The sequence below is a fragment of the Python bivittatus genome, unplaced genomic scaffold (assembly GCF_059951505.1).
Source record: "Python bivittatus isolate LINGU-HERP-01145 unplaced genomic scaffold, Pbiv_v1 ctg000980_np1212, whole genome shotgun sequence".
Classification (NCBI taxonomy): Eukaryota; Metazoa; Chordata; class Lepidosauria; order Squamata; family Pythonidae; genus Python; species Python bivittatus.
The window spans coordinates 58,582,984-58,602,674 of NW_028277125.1; the positions used below are offsets into that span (position 1 = coordinate 58,582,984).

Below are 19,691 nucleotides of genomic sequence, written 5' to 3' on the forward strand. Positions count from 1 at the left end.
AAATCTTTTTTTTCCAGAAGTCATTTTGTTGCTCTGTTTGTTTATCTGAAGAGTTTTCAGTTACATCAGTTACAGGGGAACAATAGATTAATCAATACTCCATTGACCCATTTCAAACATAAGGACAACATTTCCTCATGTATTTTCAATTTCCATACAAAAATGTTGTTACCATAGTCTTTTTAGCATAGGAAGAAATATAGGTAGTCCTCGAATTACGACCACTTGTACAGCAACTGTTTGAAGTTATGGAGGTGCTGAATGAATGGTACTTATGCCCAGTCCTTGAAGTTATGGATGTTGCAGCGCCTCCATAGTCACATGATCAAAATTCGGGTGTTTAGCAGCCAGCCTGCACTTATGACCACAGAGGTGCTTCAACTCCACACCCTGCCTATTTCCTCCCCATCTCTGCCCTTTTGGCTGCCCTGCACAGTGGCATTCCTCAGTTTCACTTCTGGCTTCTCCATTGACTCTGCTTGTTGGAAGCCAGCTGTTAAGTGCACAAATGGTGATCATGTGACCACAGGATGCTGCAATAGTTGTAAATGCCTGCTGGTTGCGAAGCACCCAAATCTCGATCACATGACCACAGGGATGCTGCGACAGTTGTAAGTGCAAGGACTGGTTGTAAAGTTACTTTTTCAGCACTGTCATAACTTTGAATGATTGCTAAACAGGCCAGTCATTAAGCGAGGATTACCTGTAATTAATACACAGAGACCACAAACCTTCCAAGATATAAGATGTTCAAATTCTATTGGAACCAAATAGTTATACTGCCATGTGCAGAATTATATGATTGCCTCTTAACCAAATTAAGTCACATATGCCAGGTTTCAGTGATCTTTTTGTAAAAGTTGCAACCCTTTAGAACAGGTAAGCACTGCAGCCAATAGTGAATTATTATGAATAGCTAACTCCTACGAATTATAGAGCCCTAATTCCAAAATGAGCCAATCAAGGGGTTAAGCACTGTGTTAAAAGCCAGGAGACCATGAGTTTTAGTCCTGTCTTAGGCGCAGAAGGCAGCTGGGTGACTTTGGGCCAATCACTCTCTCAGTCCTAGGAAGAAGATGATACTGGCCAAAATCACTTCCAATAATGTTGCCAAGAAAACTGATTATACAATTTGTGCCTGTAATCACCAGAAGTCAAAATTTACTTGATGGCCCATTTGAGTTTGGGGGAGGTTGGCCAGTCTGAGCATATGGCCAGTGTACCTCTTTAGCAATAATCTTATTTAGCCAAGTACATGGCTCTCACTTAAATAGAACTGCAGTTCTACCTAGCCCTTTAATCTCAGTTAGGTTTCCTCCATGTTTACTAGGTATTTGGGGGCATCACCCTTTAGCACACATTTCCCATTCATCTCTTCCCGTCTTGGTTATTATTGTATCAGCAACAAGTAGGAAAAAAAGGAATGTGTTGAACTGTTGACCCATCTTGTCATCATTGCTTGTGCTACAGTCTTATAATATGCACCAAATTATAAGCCATTATGCCAGATGAGGTAGAACAGCTCTTCTTTTCTTTTCACAGGGGGGAAAAAAACCTGAAGTGAGGAATAGGATGGTGAACGCATCTATTGACTATTCTGAATAGAGAAAGATGGCTTTTTGTTCAGGTTCTGAATCAATAGAAATTCAGACAATTTGCAGAATTCATCAGAGCAGTTGCATTGAAAGCACCCTCACTTAAGTTAATCATGTCCACCTTGGGTATCATTTAGGTAACTAAGGGATCCACTTTAACTATGCTCTGTATGTTGCCACAGTCATTATTTAGCCAAATATAATACACCAGTGTGGACTTTTTAAAAGGCAAAATAATTGATAATTATTTCATAAAGAAAACTGCAATACTTGGAATTCTAGAGAAACCAGGGGCTCTGGTCATTAATTTCATCTGGTAAGAGGGCCATGCCTTTATGTGAAAAATCTGAATCATGTAACCGCTGTTCAGATGTAATCTCTAAAATTAACTTGGAGTGCCCCCCTGAGGTGGTTAGTTCCTACAACAAGATATGTGGGAAATCACTATGCTTTGCAGTTCCCATTCCCTTAACATTTTTAAAAGCATCAAACTGAACCTGGTTATTTATCTTTGTCTTTAATTATTCTTACTTCCTGATAACATCAGAGATGGAGCAGCTCATAAAATTAAGGTTTTTAAAAAGGCAGATAGGTACATATAACTAGCTTGTTAGAGAGAAATGTGAAGTCAAATGAAAGTTGATTATGATATTTTCTGTTTTGATATACCAGCTGCTAATATATGAGTGGCTATAGTCCCACATGGGATGCAGTTATTACTTTTTTTATGTTATAACTTTTCTTTCAAGTTGTTTTCATTAATAAAATCATGTACATGTATGTGCAAATAGATAATCAAATAAGTTTGACATACCTTAAAATATGCATTACTAAAAACTTATTAAACTATTATGACAGAAAATAGCACACTAATACCTTTTCTTTCTTTTTTTTACAGACTTTGCAATGACTAGGTATAGAACAGGTAATATTAAACATTGTGCTTTCACACAGTTTGCTAATCTGAAAAAGAGGATGCTTGAAATCCAGAAATCACATATAATTTCTATGTTGTCTGTCGCATTTCCTTCTTTTTCTAATTATAGTCATGCTTACAGGAACACAATCTTTTAAGCTGTATGGTTAGAGTTTTCTATTACTTTGGGACCATCCAGTGGTCTTCTGGAGTTTTAAAGCCCAGATATGATAGACTAGCTTAAACAAACTGTTTGCTTAAGCTAGTCTATCATATCTGGCCCCTTCATGGATCACTGCCTTGTCGTGGTGAAGGGGCTTGCGTAACTCAGTGAAGCCATGAGCTATACCGTGCAGGGCCACCCAAGACGGACAGGTCATGACAGAGAGTTCTGACAAAATGTGGTCCACTGGAGAAGGAAATGGCAACCCACTCCAGTATCCTTGCCAAGAAAACCCCATGGACAATGTTAAAAGGCTAAAAGATATGACGCCGGAAGATGAGCCCCTCAGGTCGGAAGGTGTCCAATATGCTACTGGGGAAGAGCAGAGGGCAATTCCAAGTAGCTCCAGAAAGAGTGAAGCGGCTGGGCCAAAGCCGAAAGGACGTTCAGCTGTGGATGTATCTGGAAGCGAAAAGAAGGTCCGATGCTGTAAAGAACAATATTGTATAGGTACCTGGAATGTAAGATCTATGAACCAAGGCAAGCTGGATGTGGTCAAACATGAGATGACAAGATTGAACGTCGACATCTTGGGAATCAGCGAACTGAAATGGATGGGAATGGGTGAATTTAATTCGGGTGACCATTATATCTACTACTGTGGGCAAGAAACTCTTAGAAGAAATGCAGTAGCCCTCATAGTCAATAAGAGAGTGGGAAAGGCAGTAATGAGGTACAACCTCAAAAACGACAGAATGATCTCAGTGCGTATCCAAGGCAAACCATTCAATATCACAGTCATCCAAGTCTATGCCCCAACCACTGATGCTGAAGAAGCTGAAGTTGATCGGTTCTATGAAGACCTACAACACCTTCTAGAACTAGCACCAAAAAGATGTCCTTTTCATCATAGGGGATTGGAATGCTAAAGTAGGAAGTCAAGGAGTAATCGGAATAACAGGCAAGTTTGGCCTTGGAGTACAAAATGAAGCAGGGCAAAGGCTATTAGACTTCTGTCAAGAGAACAAGCTAGTCATAGCAAACACTCTTTTCCAACAACACAAGAGACGACTCTACACATGGACATCACCAGATGGTCAATACCGAAACAAGATTGATTATATACTTTGCAGCCAAAGATGGAGAAGCTCTATACAGACAGCAAAAACAAGACCAGGAGCTGACTGTGGCTCAGATCATGAGCTTCATACTGCAAAATTTAGGCTTAAATTGAAGAATGTAGGGAAAACCACTAGACCACTCAGGTATGACTTAGATCATATTCCTTGTGAGTACACAGTGAAGGTGATGAATAGATTTAGAGGATTAGATTTGGTAGACAGAGTGCCTGAAGAACTATGGACGGAGGTCCGTAACATTGTACAGGAGGCAGCAACTAAAACCATCCCAAAGAAAAAGAAATGCAAGAAAGCAAAATGGCTGTCTGATGAGGCTTTACAAATAGCTGTGGAAAGAAGGAATGCGAAAAGCAAGGGTGAAAGGGAAAGATATAAGCAACTGAATGCAGATTTCCAGAGAATAGCAAGGAGAGATAAGAAGGCCTTCTTAAATGAACAATGCAAAGAAATTGAGGAAAACAATAGAATGGGGAAGACTAGAGATCTCTTCAAGAAAATTGGAGATATGAAAGGAACGTTTAGTGCAAAGATGGGCATGATAAAGGACAAAAAAGGCAGGGACCTAACAGAAGCAGAAGAGATTAAGAAGAGGTGGCAAGAATACACAGAAGAACTATACAAGAAAGATCTTAATGTCCCTGATGTCCACGCTGGTGTGATCACTGACCTTGAGCCAGACATCCTAGAGAGTGAAGTCAAGTGGGCCTTAGGAAGCATTGCTAACAACAAAGCTAGTGGAGATGACAGTATTCCAGCTGAGTTATTTAAAATACTAAAAGATGATGGTGTTAAAGTGCTGCACTCAATATGCCAGCAAGTTTGGAAAACGCAACAGTGGCCACGGGATTGGAAAAGGTCAGTTTATGTTCCAATTCCAAAGAAGGGCAATGCCAAAGAATGCTCAAACTATCGCACAATTGCACTCATTTCACATGCTAGCAAGGTTATGCTCAAAATCCTACAAGCTAGGCTTCAGCAATACATGAACCGAGAACTACCGGATGTACAAGCTGGGTTTCGAAGAGGCAGAGGAACTAGAGATCAAATCGCCAACATTCGCTGGATCATGGAGAAAGCACGAGAGTTCCAGAAAAATATCTACTTCTGCTTCATTGACTATGCAAAAGCCTTTGATTGTGTGGATCACAACAAACTGTGGCAAGTTCTTAAAGAGATGGGAGTACCAGACCACCTTACCTGTCTCCTGAGAAATCTGTATGCGGGCCAAGAAGCAACAGTTAGAACCGGTCATGGAACAACCAATTGGTTCAAAATAGGGAAAGGTGTACGACAAGGCTGTATACTGTCACCCTGCTTATTTAACCTATATGCAGAGTACATCATGAGAAATGCCAGGCTGTAAGAGTCAAAAGCTGGAATTAAGATTGCAGGGAGAAACATCAACAACCTCAGATATGCAGACAATACCACCCTAATGGCAGAAAGTGAAGAAGAACTAAAGAGCCTCTTGATGAGGGTGAAAGAGGAGAGTGCAAAAGCTGGCTTGAAACTCAACATTAAAAAAACTAAGATCATGGCATCTGGACCCATCAATTCCTGGCAAATAGAAGGGGTAGAAATGGAAGCAGTAACAGACTTCATTTATTTGGGCTCCAAGATCACCGCAGACGGAGACTGCAGCCATGAAATTAAAAGACGCTTGCTCCTTGGGAGGAAAGCTATGGCAAGCCTAGATAGCATATTAAAAAGCAGAGACGTCACCTTGCCGACAAAGATCCGCATAGTCAAAGCTATGGTTTTTCCAGTAGTAATGTATGGCTGTGAGAGCTGGACCATAAAGAAGGCCGAGCGCCAAAGAATTGATGCCTTTGAACTGTGGTGCTGGAGAAGACTCTTGAGAGTCCCCTGGACTGCTAGGAGGTCAAACCAGTCAATCTTAAAGGAAATCAACCCTGATTGCTCATTGGAAGGATCGATAATGAAGCTCAAGCTCAGATACTTTGGTCACCTAATGCGAAGAGAGATCTCTTTGGAGAAGACCCTGATGCTGGGAAAGATTGAAGGCAAAAGGAGAAGAGGACGGCAGAGGATGAGATGGTTAGATAGCATCACTGAAGCAATGAGCATGAAACTGAGCAAACTCAGGGAGGCAGTGAAGGACAGGAAGGCCTGGCGCAATATGGTTCATGGGGTCACAAAGAGTCGGAAATGACTTAACGACTAAACAACAACAACAACAACAATCATATCTGGGCTTTAAAACTCCAGAAGACCACTGGATGGTCCCAAAGTAATAGAAAACTCTGATTCTGCTGCCATCTGGTACTGTGGATTTCTACAGCCCAACTTTGTTAGACTGATTTTTCCCTCTCATTGCTGATTTTACTGACCTTTTAAATCAATGCAAATAGAAATAAGGATGATACAGATAGTAACAACTGCAAATAAAACTACTAAATTTAATCATATTGATATATTGCAAAAGCCTAGGTAGTAAACAGGATATTTGAGAGCCATTTCACCCTAGTGATTAAGGTGCTGGAGTAGGACCAAGGAAACTGGAGGTCTAGTCCTGCCTTAGGAATGAAGCCAGCTGGGTGACTTTGGGTCAGTCACTCTTTCTGTAAATATTGCTGTGATGAAATGTATCTACAAAGAGGAGGGTGATGTGGAAGATCAAGGCTATCAGGAAGGAGGGGGTGCATTCCAGGAGGGGAAAGGAGACAAGAGACAACATAGTCTGCAGGGGAGCGTGGGAAGACTAAGAGGTTCAGGATAGCCACTCCCTAGAATCTCCCAGGCTACATCCACTAGTTGCTGTAGTACGCGTTTAGTCTGGCAAGATTCTGTCTATACGGTGTAAGCTAATAAAGGAACTGGATTGGACTGGACTGTTTCATCGTTGTTCTTGGGCTGGGCCTGATAATTGCCAAGGAAACCACTGGACTTATCCATGTACAGTAGCTCTCCAGGAGTCAAACCTGTTTTTGAAGTATTGTTGCATGTTAACTGATTCATAATAATTAATAATTATCCCTTTTTCAGCCCTTGTTATTTTTTTTTTTAATTCCCACCATTTTAAAATAAGAATTGTTCTTGTTTGACATACCTTAAAATATGTCGTACTAAAACGTTATTAAATGATTATGACCAAAAATAGCACACAAATGCCTTTTCTTTTCTTTTCTTTTCTTTTCTTTTCTTTTCTTTTCTTTTCTTTTCTTTTCTTTTCTTTTCTTTTCCTTTTTTTTTTTTTTTACAGATCTTGTACCGACCAGGTATAGAACAGGTAATATTAAACATTGTGCTTTCTCACAGTTTGCTAATCTGAAAAGGATGATGTTTTATCCTAGTGGTAAGGTGCTAGAGTAAGACCAATGCAAATAGAAATAAGGATAATACAGATAGTAACAACTGCAAATAAAACTACTAAATTTAATTGTATTGATATATTGCAAAAGCCTACATGGTAAACAGGATATTTGAGAGCCATTTTACCCTAGTGGTCAAGGTGCTAGTATAGGACCAAGGAAACCGGAGGTCTAGTCCTGCCCTAGGCATGAAGCCAGCTGGGTGACTTTGGGTCAGTCACTGTTTCTGAAAATATTGCCAAGAAAACCACTGGACCTGTCCATGTACAATAGTTCTCCAGGAGTCAAAACTGTTTTTGAAGTATTGTTGCATATTAACTGATCCATAATAATTATCCCTTTTCAGCCCTTGTTATTTTTTTTTAAATCTCCACCATTTTAAAATAAGAATTATTCCAAAACATCAATTTCTTATAAAATTGAATTTTATTTTTTATTATTTTTTTGCCAAGAAAACCCAAATACATTTGGCTGCCTGAAGTACTAGAAATGTCATCAGACTGCTGCCATAGTTAGAGCCAAGAATTTGCCAGGATTTCAAAAGTATCAAATCATAACTTAAGTTGAACCCACAGTGGAACATATTCAGTATCATTTTCATTCCAGTTCATTGTTGAAATTAACAAATATGCCTCGTGATAGGCTTTAAAATCAGAAAATTAAAACCACTATTCTGATATGACAGTCATTTTTGCTTTTGAAAGAGAAATCCATAAAAGATATCAGACGTATGTTTATTGAGGTAGAATTTGGGGGAGGGGGTTGTTTATGTTTCTGGTATAATATCTTATTTATACAGTGTGAAAAAGCATAGAGTTGGAGTAGACAGCCTGCAGACATGAGCTTTTGTTTCTTATAGTCTTTTGGCCATGCTGGCTGGAGCTGCTGGAAACTGCAGCCTCAAATCTCAGTATCCCTATTTTCTTCCAATATCTTCAACTAAGAAAAATAGTTCTGTTGAACAGTTGTATTCAATTATGGATCTTTTAAAAAACAAGAAAGAAAAAGAAATGGATGCAGACAATTTAATAGAGTAAGACAAGGAATGTGTTGAGTAAGTGATTTTATTTAAAATGGAAGTGAGAAAGTGATGTTATGATAACCTTTAAAAAAACTAAAGCATTTCAAATTTGTGGTTTTGAGAAAATAACATTTCCCTTGATGGAGCTCAATGTGTTAATTTTCTAGCAACAATATAGAAGAGATTTCCATCAACTCCTTCTTAGATTTTTTAAAATTCCCAATCAAATGTATAGCCTTGGCATTTCCTAATGATCTCCCAGAATACTTGTTGCAGAAGATCCAATCCTGATTACTTGTTTTGAGGTCAGCCAAAGTTGGAGAGATGCTGGGTATGGTATCATATCTGTGTATCATGTCTGTGACTCTTTATGAAGAAAAACCTAACTAACTTATTAATTAATTAAATTTCAAGAGGTCCGATTGGTCAATGGAAGGGATTACTGTCAAGGCCGTGTTGAAGTTCGGCGTGATTATGGACAGTGGGGAACAGTTTGTGATGACTCGTGGGATCAGATGGATGCAAATGTAGTGTGCAGAGAGCTCGGATGCGGAATTGCTACTGGAGCTGTATCTGGAGCATATTTTGGCGCAGGATATGGTCCTATTTACCTGGATGAAGTTCAGTGCAATGGGAATGAATACTATTTTGGGGACTGCGCAAATGCAGGCTGGGGAAATCATAATTGCAACCACGGAGAGGATGCTGGTGTTATTTGTTCAGGTACTTTCTTATTCTGTCAGATAAATATACATATTTTATACGTTATTTTTTCATTGTCAGTTAACGCTGAACAGTTTGTACAACTTAGTGTGTGCAATATAAAGTGTACTAGCCAACAGATAACTTAATATTTTAACTCACCTAACTAGAACTCATGATGGTATCAAACACAGAAGGAAATGGTGGATGTAAAATTATAAATTCTTAAGAGATAGGGCTCATCAAGCAAAGAAAAAATGAGATGGGCAAAATTCGGCTTGCAGAGGAAGCAATCCAGCTGTCAGCAACCTTTATCTAAAGAAAAATGTCACGTCGGCCTGGCATACAACAGAAGTTAACTTGTTGGACTAGGATAGCAGGACCCAGATTCAAGTTCCTACTCAATGATGGAGCTCACTGGGTCACTTTGGAGCTGTCTATTTCTCTCAGCCCAGCCCAGCCCAGCCCACCTCCCAGCCCAGTCCTGCTTATTGGGGAAACTTTGTCCTGGAGCATATACTTTTCAATAGAGAATTTACAGCACATCAAGTATAACTAATTTGCCTGTATTCTCAGGTTGAAGGTTGTCAGTGGAATTGGTATAGTCCCTGACAGAACTGAGAGAATAAAATATTGAAAAATGAAGTCAGCAGTCCGAGCTAAAAGTTCCAAAACAGAATAAGGTTTTGAATAATACTTCATCCAAGTGGGAGATTTTTTGAATCTTTGGTAAAACACAGAAAACCTCAATAAATGTTTTTAAATAAGGATTTTATTCTTAACTTTTTTAAAAGTCCGTATTCCTAATCAGATTGTGTTTGTATTAGCCTCAGTTACAAGTCTTAATTTAACCTTTTTAAAGATCATATAAACACTGCAAGTTAGTGTTTTGTCTAATAAAGTGCCTCAAGTCCTTTAGGAAGTGGGCATTCTATAAATGTTTGCATAAATAAACAATGCTTTTGTTTTTAAAAAAATGCAAATGATTTAATATGAAATATGTTGAGCTTCCATACTAAAACATTTTAACTGGGATTTAGGGTTATTTTCTTCCTTCTTTTTCTTTTCAAATCAAACCATCATTCATTCATTCATTCACTCATTCATTCATTCATTCATTCATTCACTCATTCACTCATTCCAGTTTTGAGGCCACCGAACTCTGAGTGGGTTACAGATTAAAAATTAAAAGAAAACAAGAGAAAAAGAAAAAGAAAACAGCTAACTGGAACAAGAGCCCCAAAAGCCAAGCAACCAATCACCAACCATAAAGCCAGCCATCAGAATAGCATAAAATAGATAAAAAATGAAAATATTGATAAATACTCCATCCTGACTTTGGCAGCATTCAATATGAGACAAGTAAAAATGGAATAATACAGAGATCAAACAAAAGAAACATCTGGACCAACAATGCCAGCACTACCACAACAAACATCCCACAAGGGGTCTACCAACCGCTCTACCCAAGGCCTGGGGAAAGAGTCAGGTTTTAAGAGTTCATTTAAATGGGGTCAGGGCCCATATGAATTTCAGAGGGGACATCATTTCAGAGGGGGGCTTCTGTAACAGACCTCTGCTTCTTCAGTCCCATTAAGTGACCCCATCTAGTTGATGGGACCCAAAGCATGCTGGCTCTGTCTGATTGCATAGAATGGACAGAAGCCACAGAAGACAGGCAGTCCCTCAGATAACCAGGCTCAATGCCATAAAGGGCCTTAGAGGTGATGATCAGAATTTTGAATTGCACCCAAAAGCCTCCTGATAATCAGTGCACCTCCTGCTGCATGTGAGGGCACGAAATTGGGCAACCCAGGAAGATCTACCTGAATAATGGTTGGACAGGGGAAGCCACAAATAGATCGTGCTCTCTGCAGGGAATTTCAGGATAGGATGGATAAATATCATCCAGGATTCTGTATGGAGAGAGCAGTAACTCTCTTTATTTATTTATTTAGTAATAAAGAGTGCACATGACTCAAGGACTCTACTGAGCCATCTCTACAAGGATATGTGCTAGAATGGCGGGGGGGGGGGTATTTTTGTAATGCCCAGCACAGCATCAGAGGTATATCTCCCTCAGATTAGACATTAATTCCACCATCCCTGAAATAGGTCACATGATGCCACCAGAAACTCTTGCATTCAAGCAGAATTAGCTACATAACGATTGCAGTGCAGGCAGAGAGACCCAGCACACTTTTAATCACACTGAATAGTTACGGGAAAAACAGATTCGTTTCCCTTTTTTGCACTCACAAATAAGTGCCCTCTTGAAACCAAATAGTTGTCAGAAAAATGAGTACAGGTGAGTAACTTGTGCAGACTTAGCAACAAAGCAACCATTATTCTTCTGGTCATTGTATTCACTCGACAAGCAGTGCGGTGGGCAGTCGATATGCATATCAATACAGTACAGTCGTTGTGTGGATAAACTATGAAATCACTTGGAATGTAATGAAATCCCTTTTTTTCTTTTTCAGCGAGCGTTTCTACCACAACAGGTAACGTTGAAACACTAGAATTGTCTTTCAGAGTTCTTTCTGATTATTTGAAGACCTACAGCTGAGTTGACAATATGGAGATGGGGGTGTGGGGTGTTCCATCAACATTGTCCAGTGGTCACCTGAGCAACATGACGCTGTCCAAATAAGTCACTCTTTCCCAGCTCTGCACCCGGGTTCTTGTTTCGTTTTAGGAACATGTGTCCTTTTCCTCAAAAATCAGCATACATGAGTGCACATTGGATTATTCCTCTGCACCCAGATAGCCTTTACAACCAGGGACAGGTTTCTGATGGTAAAATCTGGACTATCCACTGTTAGGGTAGCCTGGATAGTTTCCTGCACAGCAATATTGCCTTCAGAATCAGATTTTAGCTTTGTCATTGGAAGAAGCGGCAGCTTTTCACTCAGTAAATGAGTGCAATTTCTTATTTTCTCTCCTGAGGCCTTGTTCTCCTTAACAAAATACAAAAAAATGTTCAGCGTGATATTTTTGAACTACCAATATACGTTTGCATTTACAAATGGTGAGAACTAAAGTCTTCCTAGCTGCTTTGAAAAAGGGCTGAAGCTTAATGAAATAGCCTGTATAGAGTAGAAATAAAATATCTTTTGTTTCCTTGATGATATAAATGCAAAATGCCTCATCTTTACTCTTTGTTTATTGACAAATTTTGAAAGACAAACAACAGGTAATTTTGAAATTACATCTGCAAAGCAGGGTATAAGGATCCAACTATAAAATGTAAACTAATTTGGCAATTACCCTTTGCTTTTTATTTCTTTCGGTGTTTGTCATAGAGCCATACTTTGAACCTTCATATTAGATTGATCGTGTGCTATCAAGTCAGTGTCAACTCTTAACAGCCACAGAGACGGATTTTCTCCATGACGATCTGTCCCTAACCTGGTCTTTCGGGTCTTCCAACAGTGCACCCATTGCCACTGTAACTGAGTCCATCCACCTCCCATCACAAACTTACCTTTAGGGTTTAACTGTGGTAATAAAATCCACTTCACTGTACAACACGCTGGCATAACTTTAGTTATATCTACTGCAGCAGAAAACCTTGCGATCTAAACACATTTATCCAAAATACAGTGGATAATACATTATGACATTCAAGTTCCAGTTCAAATCTAGGGATTTCAGAACAGATGGTAGCTCCCAAAGGACCCACCAACAATTTCTGGAATCTGTTTCTGGAAAAGATGCAACTGGTTTAAGAAATTCCTGGCAGGTGCCATGCCTGTCTGCTCAAACCACCTTTTCCCCTTCAAAGCTGAAGCATTGCACATCTCTATTCTGAATTATTGGAACTACTGTACTGTGTAAACACACAAACAAACAAACAAAAACTCCTATCAGGTGATTGCAGAGTATTCAGTGACTCAGTGTATTTGCTACTGCGGTTGAATGTTCAGTAATGTCAACTTTCATGATTGAAATCTGAAAATAAAATCAAATCGCTTTTAACCTTGTATATTATGCTACATGTTCACAAACCTTCACAGAATTATCTGTCACTGTCGCCTATCTAATACTTTATCTTTGTTCACTTTGCAGTTCCTTACTGGCCAACAACATCAACAACGCTACGTAAGAAAGTTTTGGAGATTTGTTTCACCTGTTAAATCTAAGCCGTTTGGGGTATAAAACAGCCTTTTCCTGGATACTGCTTTTTATGTTTGTGATCCCGTACTAGAGAATGCAGTCTTATTATCAAATAGCATTGAATCCTAGAGTTCTCAGAAACCTTTAAAGGATGTACAGTTGCTCGGTTTCAAGATGCACAGCTAACCTGAGATTCTTTTTGTTCTGTTCTGTCTTTTTGTTCTGTGAGAAAGAAACAGACTTAACCCAGAGCTTTACAAGTTTGCTGTTCATTTGTTCAGTCACTTTTGACTCCACGTGACCCAAGGGACATCATTTCACTAGGACTATTTGTCAATAATTGCTTCTTTGAATCCTTGTACCTCAAGGTTTTGTTATCAGTGAGGGAATCTAGGGACCTTGCCTTCTTTTAGCCTCTATTTTTTAATAGGTTTTTTTCCTGCAACATCTGGGTCTTCTCCCAGATGTGACTCTTGTCTGTGAAATAAATTAGGTTCTGGCTATCTACCTTTTAGCTTCATTATTAGTACTTCCAGTAAACGGTCTGGTTTTACTTCATTTAATATTGGATGGCTTGTTCTTGTTGCCCAAGCTTTCTCAACCTATTGTCCAGCACCAGAATTCAAAGGAGTGATTTTAATAGAAAGGCAGCTACTACAACAGGCAATCAAAAATGCAACTAAGCCTTATCCTAAGTCAAGTCTCAGCCTCAATGGAAAATAAGAACATGCTAGAGAGTTGATGCTGGCCCCCAAAGAATAAAGGCTGGCAAATTTTTATAGCCATGGTCCACACCTATTTTGAATTTCTTAAAATAGTGTCAGCATAGAATGCAATTTGCAATTATTTTTGCCAAAAGATCAGTACATCTCCATTCAGCTGAGAATGTTTACTTACAGCATTTACATTTATTTCAAATATTTGAGACAGGTCTTGTGATATAACAACAGGTTTCCTCTGTCAAGCCTTTTGTCTGTTTGTCCATGAAGGACCTCAGACAAAAACATTTCAGTAAGGGGATGAGGGACAGCACAGTACATATTATAAACTGGTATTCCAGTTGTTTGGAGGATGTTTATGGCTGCATATTTGAGTAGTTTCTATACAGTGGAATGTCCTGTGTTCCATTCTTTCTCATCATGGTCCTCTTACTCACCCCCCACCCCACATTTCATTTCATTTCATTTCATTTCATTTCATTTCATTTTATTTTATTTTATTTTATTTTATTTTATTTTATTTTATTTTATTTTATTTTATTTTATTTTATTTTGCCGCACTAGGATAGTGATGGCAGACAGACATCCAAAAGTTGAGTCCCTATAAAGATAGAGATTTTCTCACATCTTCATATCTTGAGCACCATTATTAATCCTGTACCCTACAGAAAAGTGTGGTTGTGAAAATATTTCCTTTAGGTGGAAGAACAGCTTATCATACCCGTCTGTGACTGTTTATGGCTGAACAATGTTTTTTTTTCTCAAGAACTCCGATTGGTGAACGGAAGTAATTACTGTCAAGGACGTGTTGAAATTAGGCGAAATTATGAAGAATGGGGGACTGTTTGTGATGATCTTTGGGACCTGAATGATGCAAAAGTGGTATGCAGACAGCTTGGATGTGGACAAGCCATTCAAGCAACACAACAAGCATATTTTGGCGCAGGATATGGCCCAATTTACCTGGATGATGTTCAGTGCAATGGGAATGAGTACAATTTTGGGCACTGTGCAAATGCAGGCTGGGGAAATCACAACTGCAACCACCGAGAGGATGCTGGAGTTATTTGTTCAGGTACTTTCTTATTCTGTCAGATAAATATACATATTTTATACGTTATTTTTTCATTGTCAGTTAACACTGAACAGTTTGTACAACTTAGTGTGTGCAATATAAAGTGTACTAGCCAACAGATAACTTAATATTTTAACTCACCTAACTAGAACTCATGATGGTATCAAACACAGAAGGAAATGGTGGATGTAAAATTATAAATTCTTAAGAGATAGGGCTCATCAAGCAAAGAAAAAACGAGATGGGCAAAATTCGGCTTGCAGAGGAAGCAATCCAGCTGTCAGCAACCTTTATCTAAAGAAAAATGTCACGTCGGCCTGGCATACAAGAGAAGTTAACTTGTTGGACTAGGATAGCAGGACCCAGATTCAAGTTCCTACTCAATGATGGAGCTCACTGGGTCACTTTGGAGCTGTCTATTTCTCTCAGCCCAGCCCAGCCCAGCCCAGCCCACCTCCCAGCCCAGTCCTGCTTATTGGGGAAACTTTGTCCTGGAGCATATACTTTTCAATAGAGAATTTACAGCACATCAAGTATAACTAATTTGCCTGTATTCTCAGGTTGAAGGTTGTCAGTGGAATTGGTATAGTCCCTGACAGAACTGAGAGAATAAAATATTGAAAAATGAAGTCAGCAGTCCGAGCTAAAAGTTCCAAAACAGAATAAGGTTTTGAATAATACTTCATCCAAGTGGGAGATTTTTTGAATCTTTGGTAAAACACAGAAAACCTCAATAAATGTTTTTAAATAAGGATTTTATTCTTAACTTTTTTAAAAGTCCGTATTCCTAATCAGATTGTGTTTGTATTAGCCTCAGTTACAAGTCTTAATTTAACCTTTTTAAAGATCATATAAACACTGCAAGTTAGTGTTTTGTCTAATAAAGTGCCTCAAGTCCTTTAGGAAGTGGGCATTCTATAAATGTTTGCATAAATAAACAATGCTTTTGTTTTTAAAAAAATGCAAATGATTTAATATGAAATATGTTGAGCTTCCATACTAAAACATTTTAACTGGGATTTAGGGTTATTTTCTTCCTTCTTTTTCTTTTCAAATCAAACCATCATTCATTCATTCATTCACTCATTCATTCATTCATTCATTCACTCATTCACTCATTCCAGTTTTGAGGCCACCGAACTCTGAGTGGGTTACAGATTAAAAATTAAAAGAAAACAAGAGAAAAAAGAAAAAGAAAACAGCTAACTGGAACAAGAGCCCCAAAAGCCAAGCAACCAATCACCAACCATAAAGCCAGCCATCAGAATAGCATAAAATAGATAAAAAATGAAAATATTGATAAATACTCCATCCTGACTTTGGCAGCATTCAATATGAGACAAGTAAAAATGGAATAATACAGAGATCAAACAAAAGAAACATCTGGACCAACAATGCCAGCACTACCACAACAAACATCCCACAAGGGGTCTACCAACCGCTCTACCCAAGGCCTGGGGAAAGAGTCAGGTTTTAAGAGTTCATTTAAATGGGGTCAGGGCCCATATGAATTTCAGAGGGGACATCATTTCAGAGGGGGGCTTCTGTAACAGACCTCTGCTTCTTCAGTCCCATTAAGTGACCCCATCTAGTTGATGGGACCCAAAGCATGCTGGCTCTGTCTGATTGCATAGAATGGACAGAAGCCACAGAAGACAGGCAGTCCCTCAGATAACCAGGCTCAATGCCATAAAGGGCCTTAGAGGTGATGATCAGAATTTTGAATTGCACCCAAAAGCCTCCTGATAATCAGTGCACCTCCTGCTGCATGTGAGGGCACGAAATTGGGCAACCCAGGAAGATCTACCTGAATAATGGTTGGACAGGGGAAGCCACAAATAGATCGTGCTCTCTGCAGGGAATTTCAGGATAGGATGGATAAATATCATCCAGGATTCTGTATGGAGAGAGCAGTAACTCTCTTTATTTATTTATTTAGTAATAAAGAGTGCACATGACTCAAGGACTCTACTGAGCCATCTCTACAAGGATATGTGCTAGAATGGGGGGGGGGGGGGAGGTATTTTTGTAATGCCCAGCACAGCATCAGAGGTATATCTCCCTCAGATTAGACATTAATTCCACCATCCCTGAAATAGGTCACATGATGCCACCAGAAACTCTTGCATTCAAGCAGAATTAGCTACATAACGATTGCAGTGCAGGCAGAGAGACCCAGCACACTTTTAATCACACTGAATAGTTACGGGAAAAACAGATTCCTTTCCCTTTTTTGCACTCACAAATAAGTGCCCTCTTGAAACCAAATAGTTGTCAGAAAAATGAGTACAGGTGAGTAACTTGTGCAGACTTAGCAACAAAGCAACCATTATTCTTCTGGTCATTGTATTCACTCGACAAGCAGTGCGGTGGGCAGTCGATATGCATATCAATACAGTACAGTCGTTGTGTGGATAAACTATGAAATCACTTGGAATGTAATGAAATCCCTTTTTTTCTTTTTCAGCGAGCGTTTCTACCACAACAGGTAACGTTGAAACACTAGAATTGTCTTTCAGAGTTCTTTCTGATTATTTGAAGACCTACAGCTGAGTTGACAATATGGAGATGGGGGGTGAGGGGTGTTCCATCAACATTGTCCAGTGGTCACCTGAGCAACATGACGCTGTCCAAATAAGTCACTCTTTCCCAGCTCTGCACCCGGGTTCTTGTTTCGTTTTAGGAACATGTGTCCTTTTCCTCAAAAATCAGCATACATGAGTGCACATTGGATTATTCCTCTGCACCCAGATAGCCTTTACAACCAGGGACAGGTTTCTGATGGTAAAATCTGGACTATCCACTGTTAGGGTAGCCTGGATAGTTTCCTGCACAGCAATATTGCCTTCAGAATCAGATTTTAGCTTTGTCATTGGAAGAAGCGGCAGCTTTTCACTCAGTAAATGAGTGCAATTTCTTATTTTCTCTCCTGAGGCCTTGTTCTCCTTAACAAAATACAAAAAAATGTTCAGCGTGATATTTTTGAACTACCAATATACGTTTGCATTTACAAATGGTGAGAACTAAAGTCTTCCTAGCTGCTTTGAAAAAGGGCTGAAGCTTAATGAAATAGCCTGTATAGAGTAGAAATAAAATATCTTTTGTTTCCTTGATGATATAAATGCAAAATGCCTCATCTTTACTCTTTGTTTATTGACAAATTTTGAAAGACAAACAACAGGTAATTTTGAAATTACATCTGCAAAGCAGGGTATAAGGATCCAACTATAAAATGTAAACTAATTTGGCAATTACCCTTTGCTTTTTATTTCTTTCAGTGTTTGTCATAGAGCCATACTTTGAACCTTCATATTAGATTGATCGTGCGCTATCAAGTCAGTGTCAACTCTTAACAGCCACAGAGACGGATTTTCTCCATGACGATCTGTCCCTAACCTGGTCTTTCGGGTCTTCCAACAGTGCACCCATTGCCACTGTAACTGAGTCCATCCACCTCCCATCACAAACTTACCTTTAGGGTTTAACTGTGGTAATAAAATCCACTTCACTGTACAACACGCTGGCATAACTTTAGTTATATCTACTGCAGCAGAAAACCTTGCGATCTAAACACATTTATCCAAAATACAGTGGATAATACATTATGACATTCAAGTTCCAGTTCAAATCTAGGGATTTCAGAACAGATGGTAGCTCCCAAAGGACCCACCAACAATTTCTGGAATCTGTTTCTGGAAAAGATGCAACTGGTTTAAGAAATTCCTGGCAGGTGCCATGCCTGTCTGCTCAAACCACCTTTTCCCCTTCAAAGCTGAAGCATTGCACATCTCTATTCTGAATTATTGGAACTACTGTACTGTGTAAACACACAAACAAACAAACAAAAACTCCTATCAGGTGATTGCAGAGTATTCAGTGACTCAGTGTATTTGCTACTGCGGTTGAATGTTCAGTAATGTCAACTTTCATGATTGAAATCTGAAAATAAAATCAAATCGCTTTTAACCTTGTATATTATGCTACATGTTCACAAACCTTCACAGAATTATCTGTCACTGTCGCCTATCTAATACTTTATCTTTGTTCACTTTGCAGTTCCTTACTGGCCAACAACATCAACAACGCTACGTAAGAAAGTTTTGGAGATTTGTTTCACCTGTTAAATCTAAGCCGTTTGGGGTATAAAACAGCCTTTTCCTGGATACTGCTTTTTATGTTTGTGATCCCGTACTAGAGAATGCAGTCTTATTATCAAATAGCATTGAATCCTAGAGTTCTCAGAAACCTTTAAAGGATGTACAGTTGCTCGGTTTCAAGATGCACAGCTAACCTGAGATTCTTTTTGTTCTGTTCTGTCTTTTTGTTCTGTGAGAAAGAAACAGACTTAACCCAGAGCTTTACAAGTTTGCTGTTCATTTGTTCAGTCACTTTTGACTCCACGTGACCCAAGGGACATCATTTCACTAGGACTATTTGTCAATAATTGCTTCTTTGAATCCTTGTACCTCAAGGTTTTGTTATCAGTGAGGGAATCTAGGGACCTTGCCTTCTTTTAGCCTCTATTTTTTAATAGGTTTTTTTCCTGCAACATCTGGGTCTTCTCCCAGATGTGACTCTTGTCTGTGAAATAAATTAGGTTCTGGCTATCTACCTTTTAGCTTCATTATTAGTACTTCCAGTAAACGGTCTGGTTTTACTTCATTTAATATTGGATGGCTTGTTCTTGTTGCCCAAGCTTTCTCAACCTATTGTCCAGCACCAGAATTCAAAGGAGTGATTTTAATAGAAAGGCAGCTACTACAACAGGCAATCAAAAATGCAACTAAGCCTTATCCTAAGTCAAGTCTCAGCCTCAATGGAAAATAAGAACATGCTAGAGAGTTGATGCTGGCCCCCAAAGAATAAAGGCTGGCAAATTTTTATAGCCATGGTCCACACCTATTTTGAAT

At 39.0% G+C, this 19,691-nt stretch overlaps 1 protein-coding gene across 2 annotated transcripts in view; it reads left to right on the forward strand.

Annotated features, from left to right (window-relative positions):
* DMBT1 (deleted in malignant brain tumors 1) overlaps positions 1-19,691 on the forward strand; it is a 53,058-nt gene that overhangs the window by 7,431 nt on the left and 25,936 nt on the right. The window contains exons 6-13 of one of the 2 annotated variants that reach the window (XM_088131896.1): positions 2,494-2,520; positions 7,037-7,063; positions 8,581-8,889; positions 11,352-11,372; positions 12,940-12,972; positions 14,473-14,781; positions 17,249-17,269; positions 18,838-18,870. In XM_088131896.1, coding sequence (XP_087988022.1) covers positions 2,494-2,520; positions 7,037-7,063; positions 8,581-8,889; positions 11,352-11,372; positions 12,940-12,972; positions 14,473-14,781; positions 17,249-17,269; positions 18,838-18,870 — 780 coding nt within the window. The remainder of the gene's footprint in view (positions 1-2,493; positions 2,521-7,036; positions 7,064-8,580; positions 8,890-11,351; positions 11,373-12,939; positions 12,973-14,472; positions 14,782-17,248; positions 17,270-18,837; positions 18,871-19,691) is intronic. The other variant, XM_088131897.1, reaches the window with a different exon arrangement.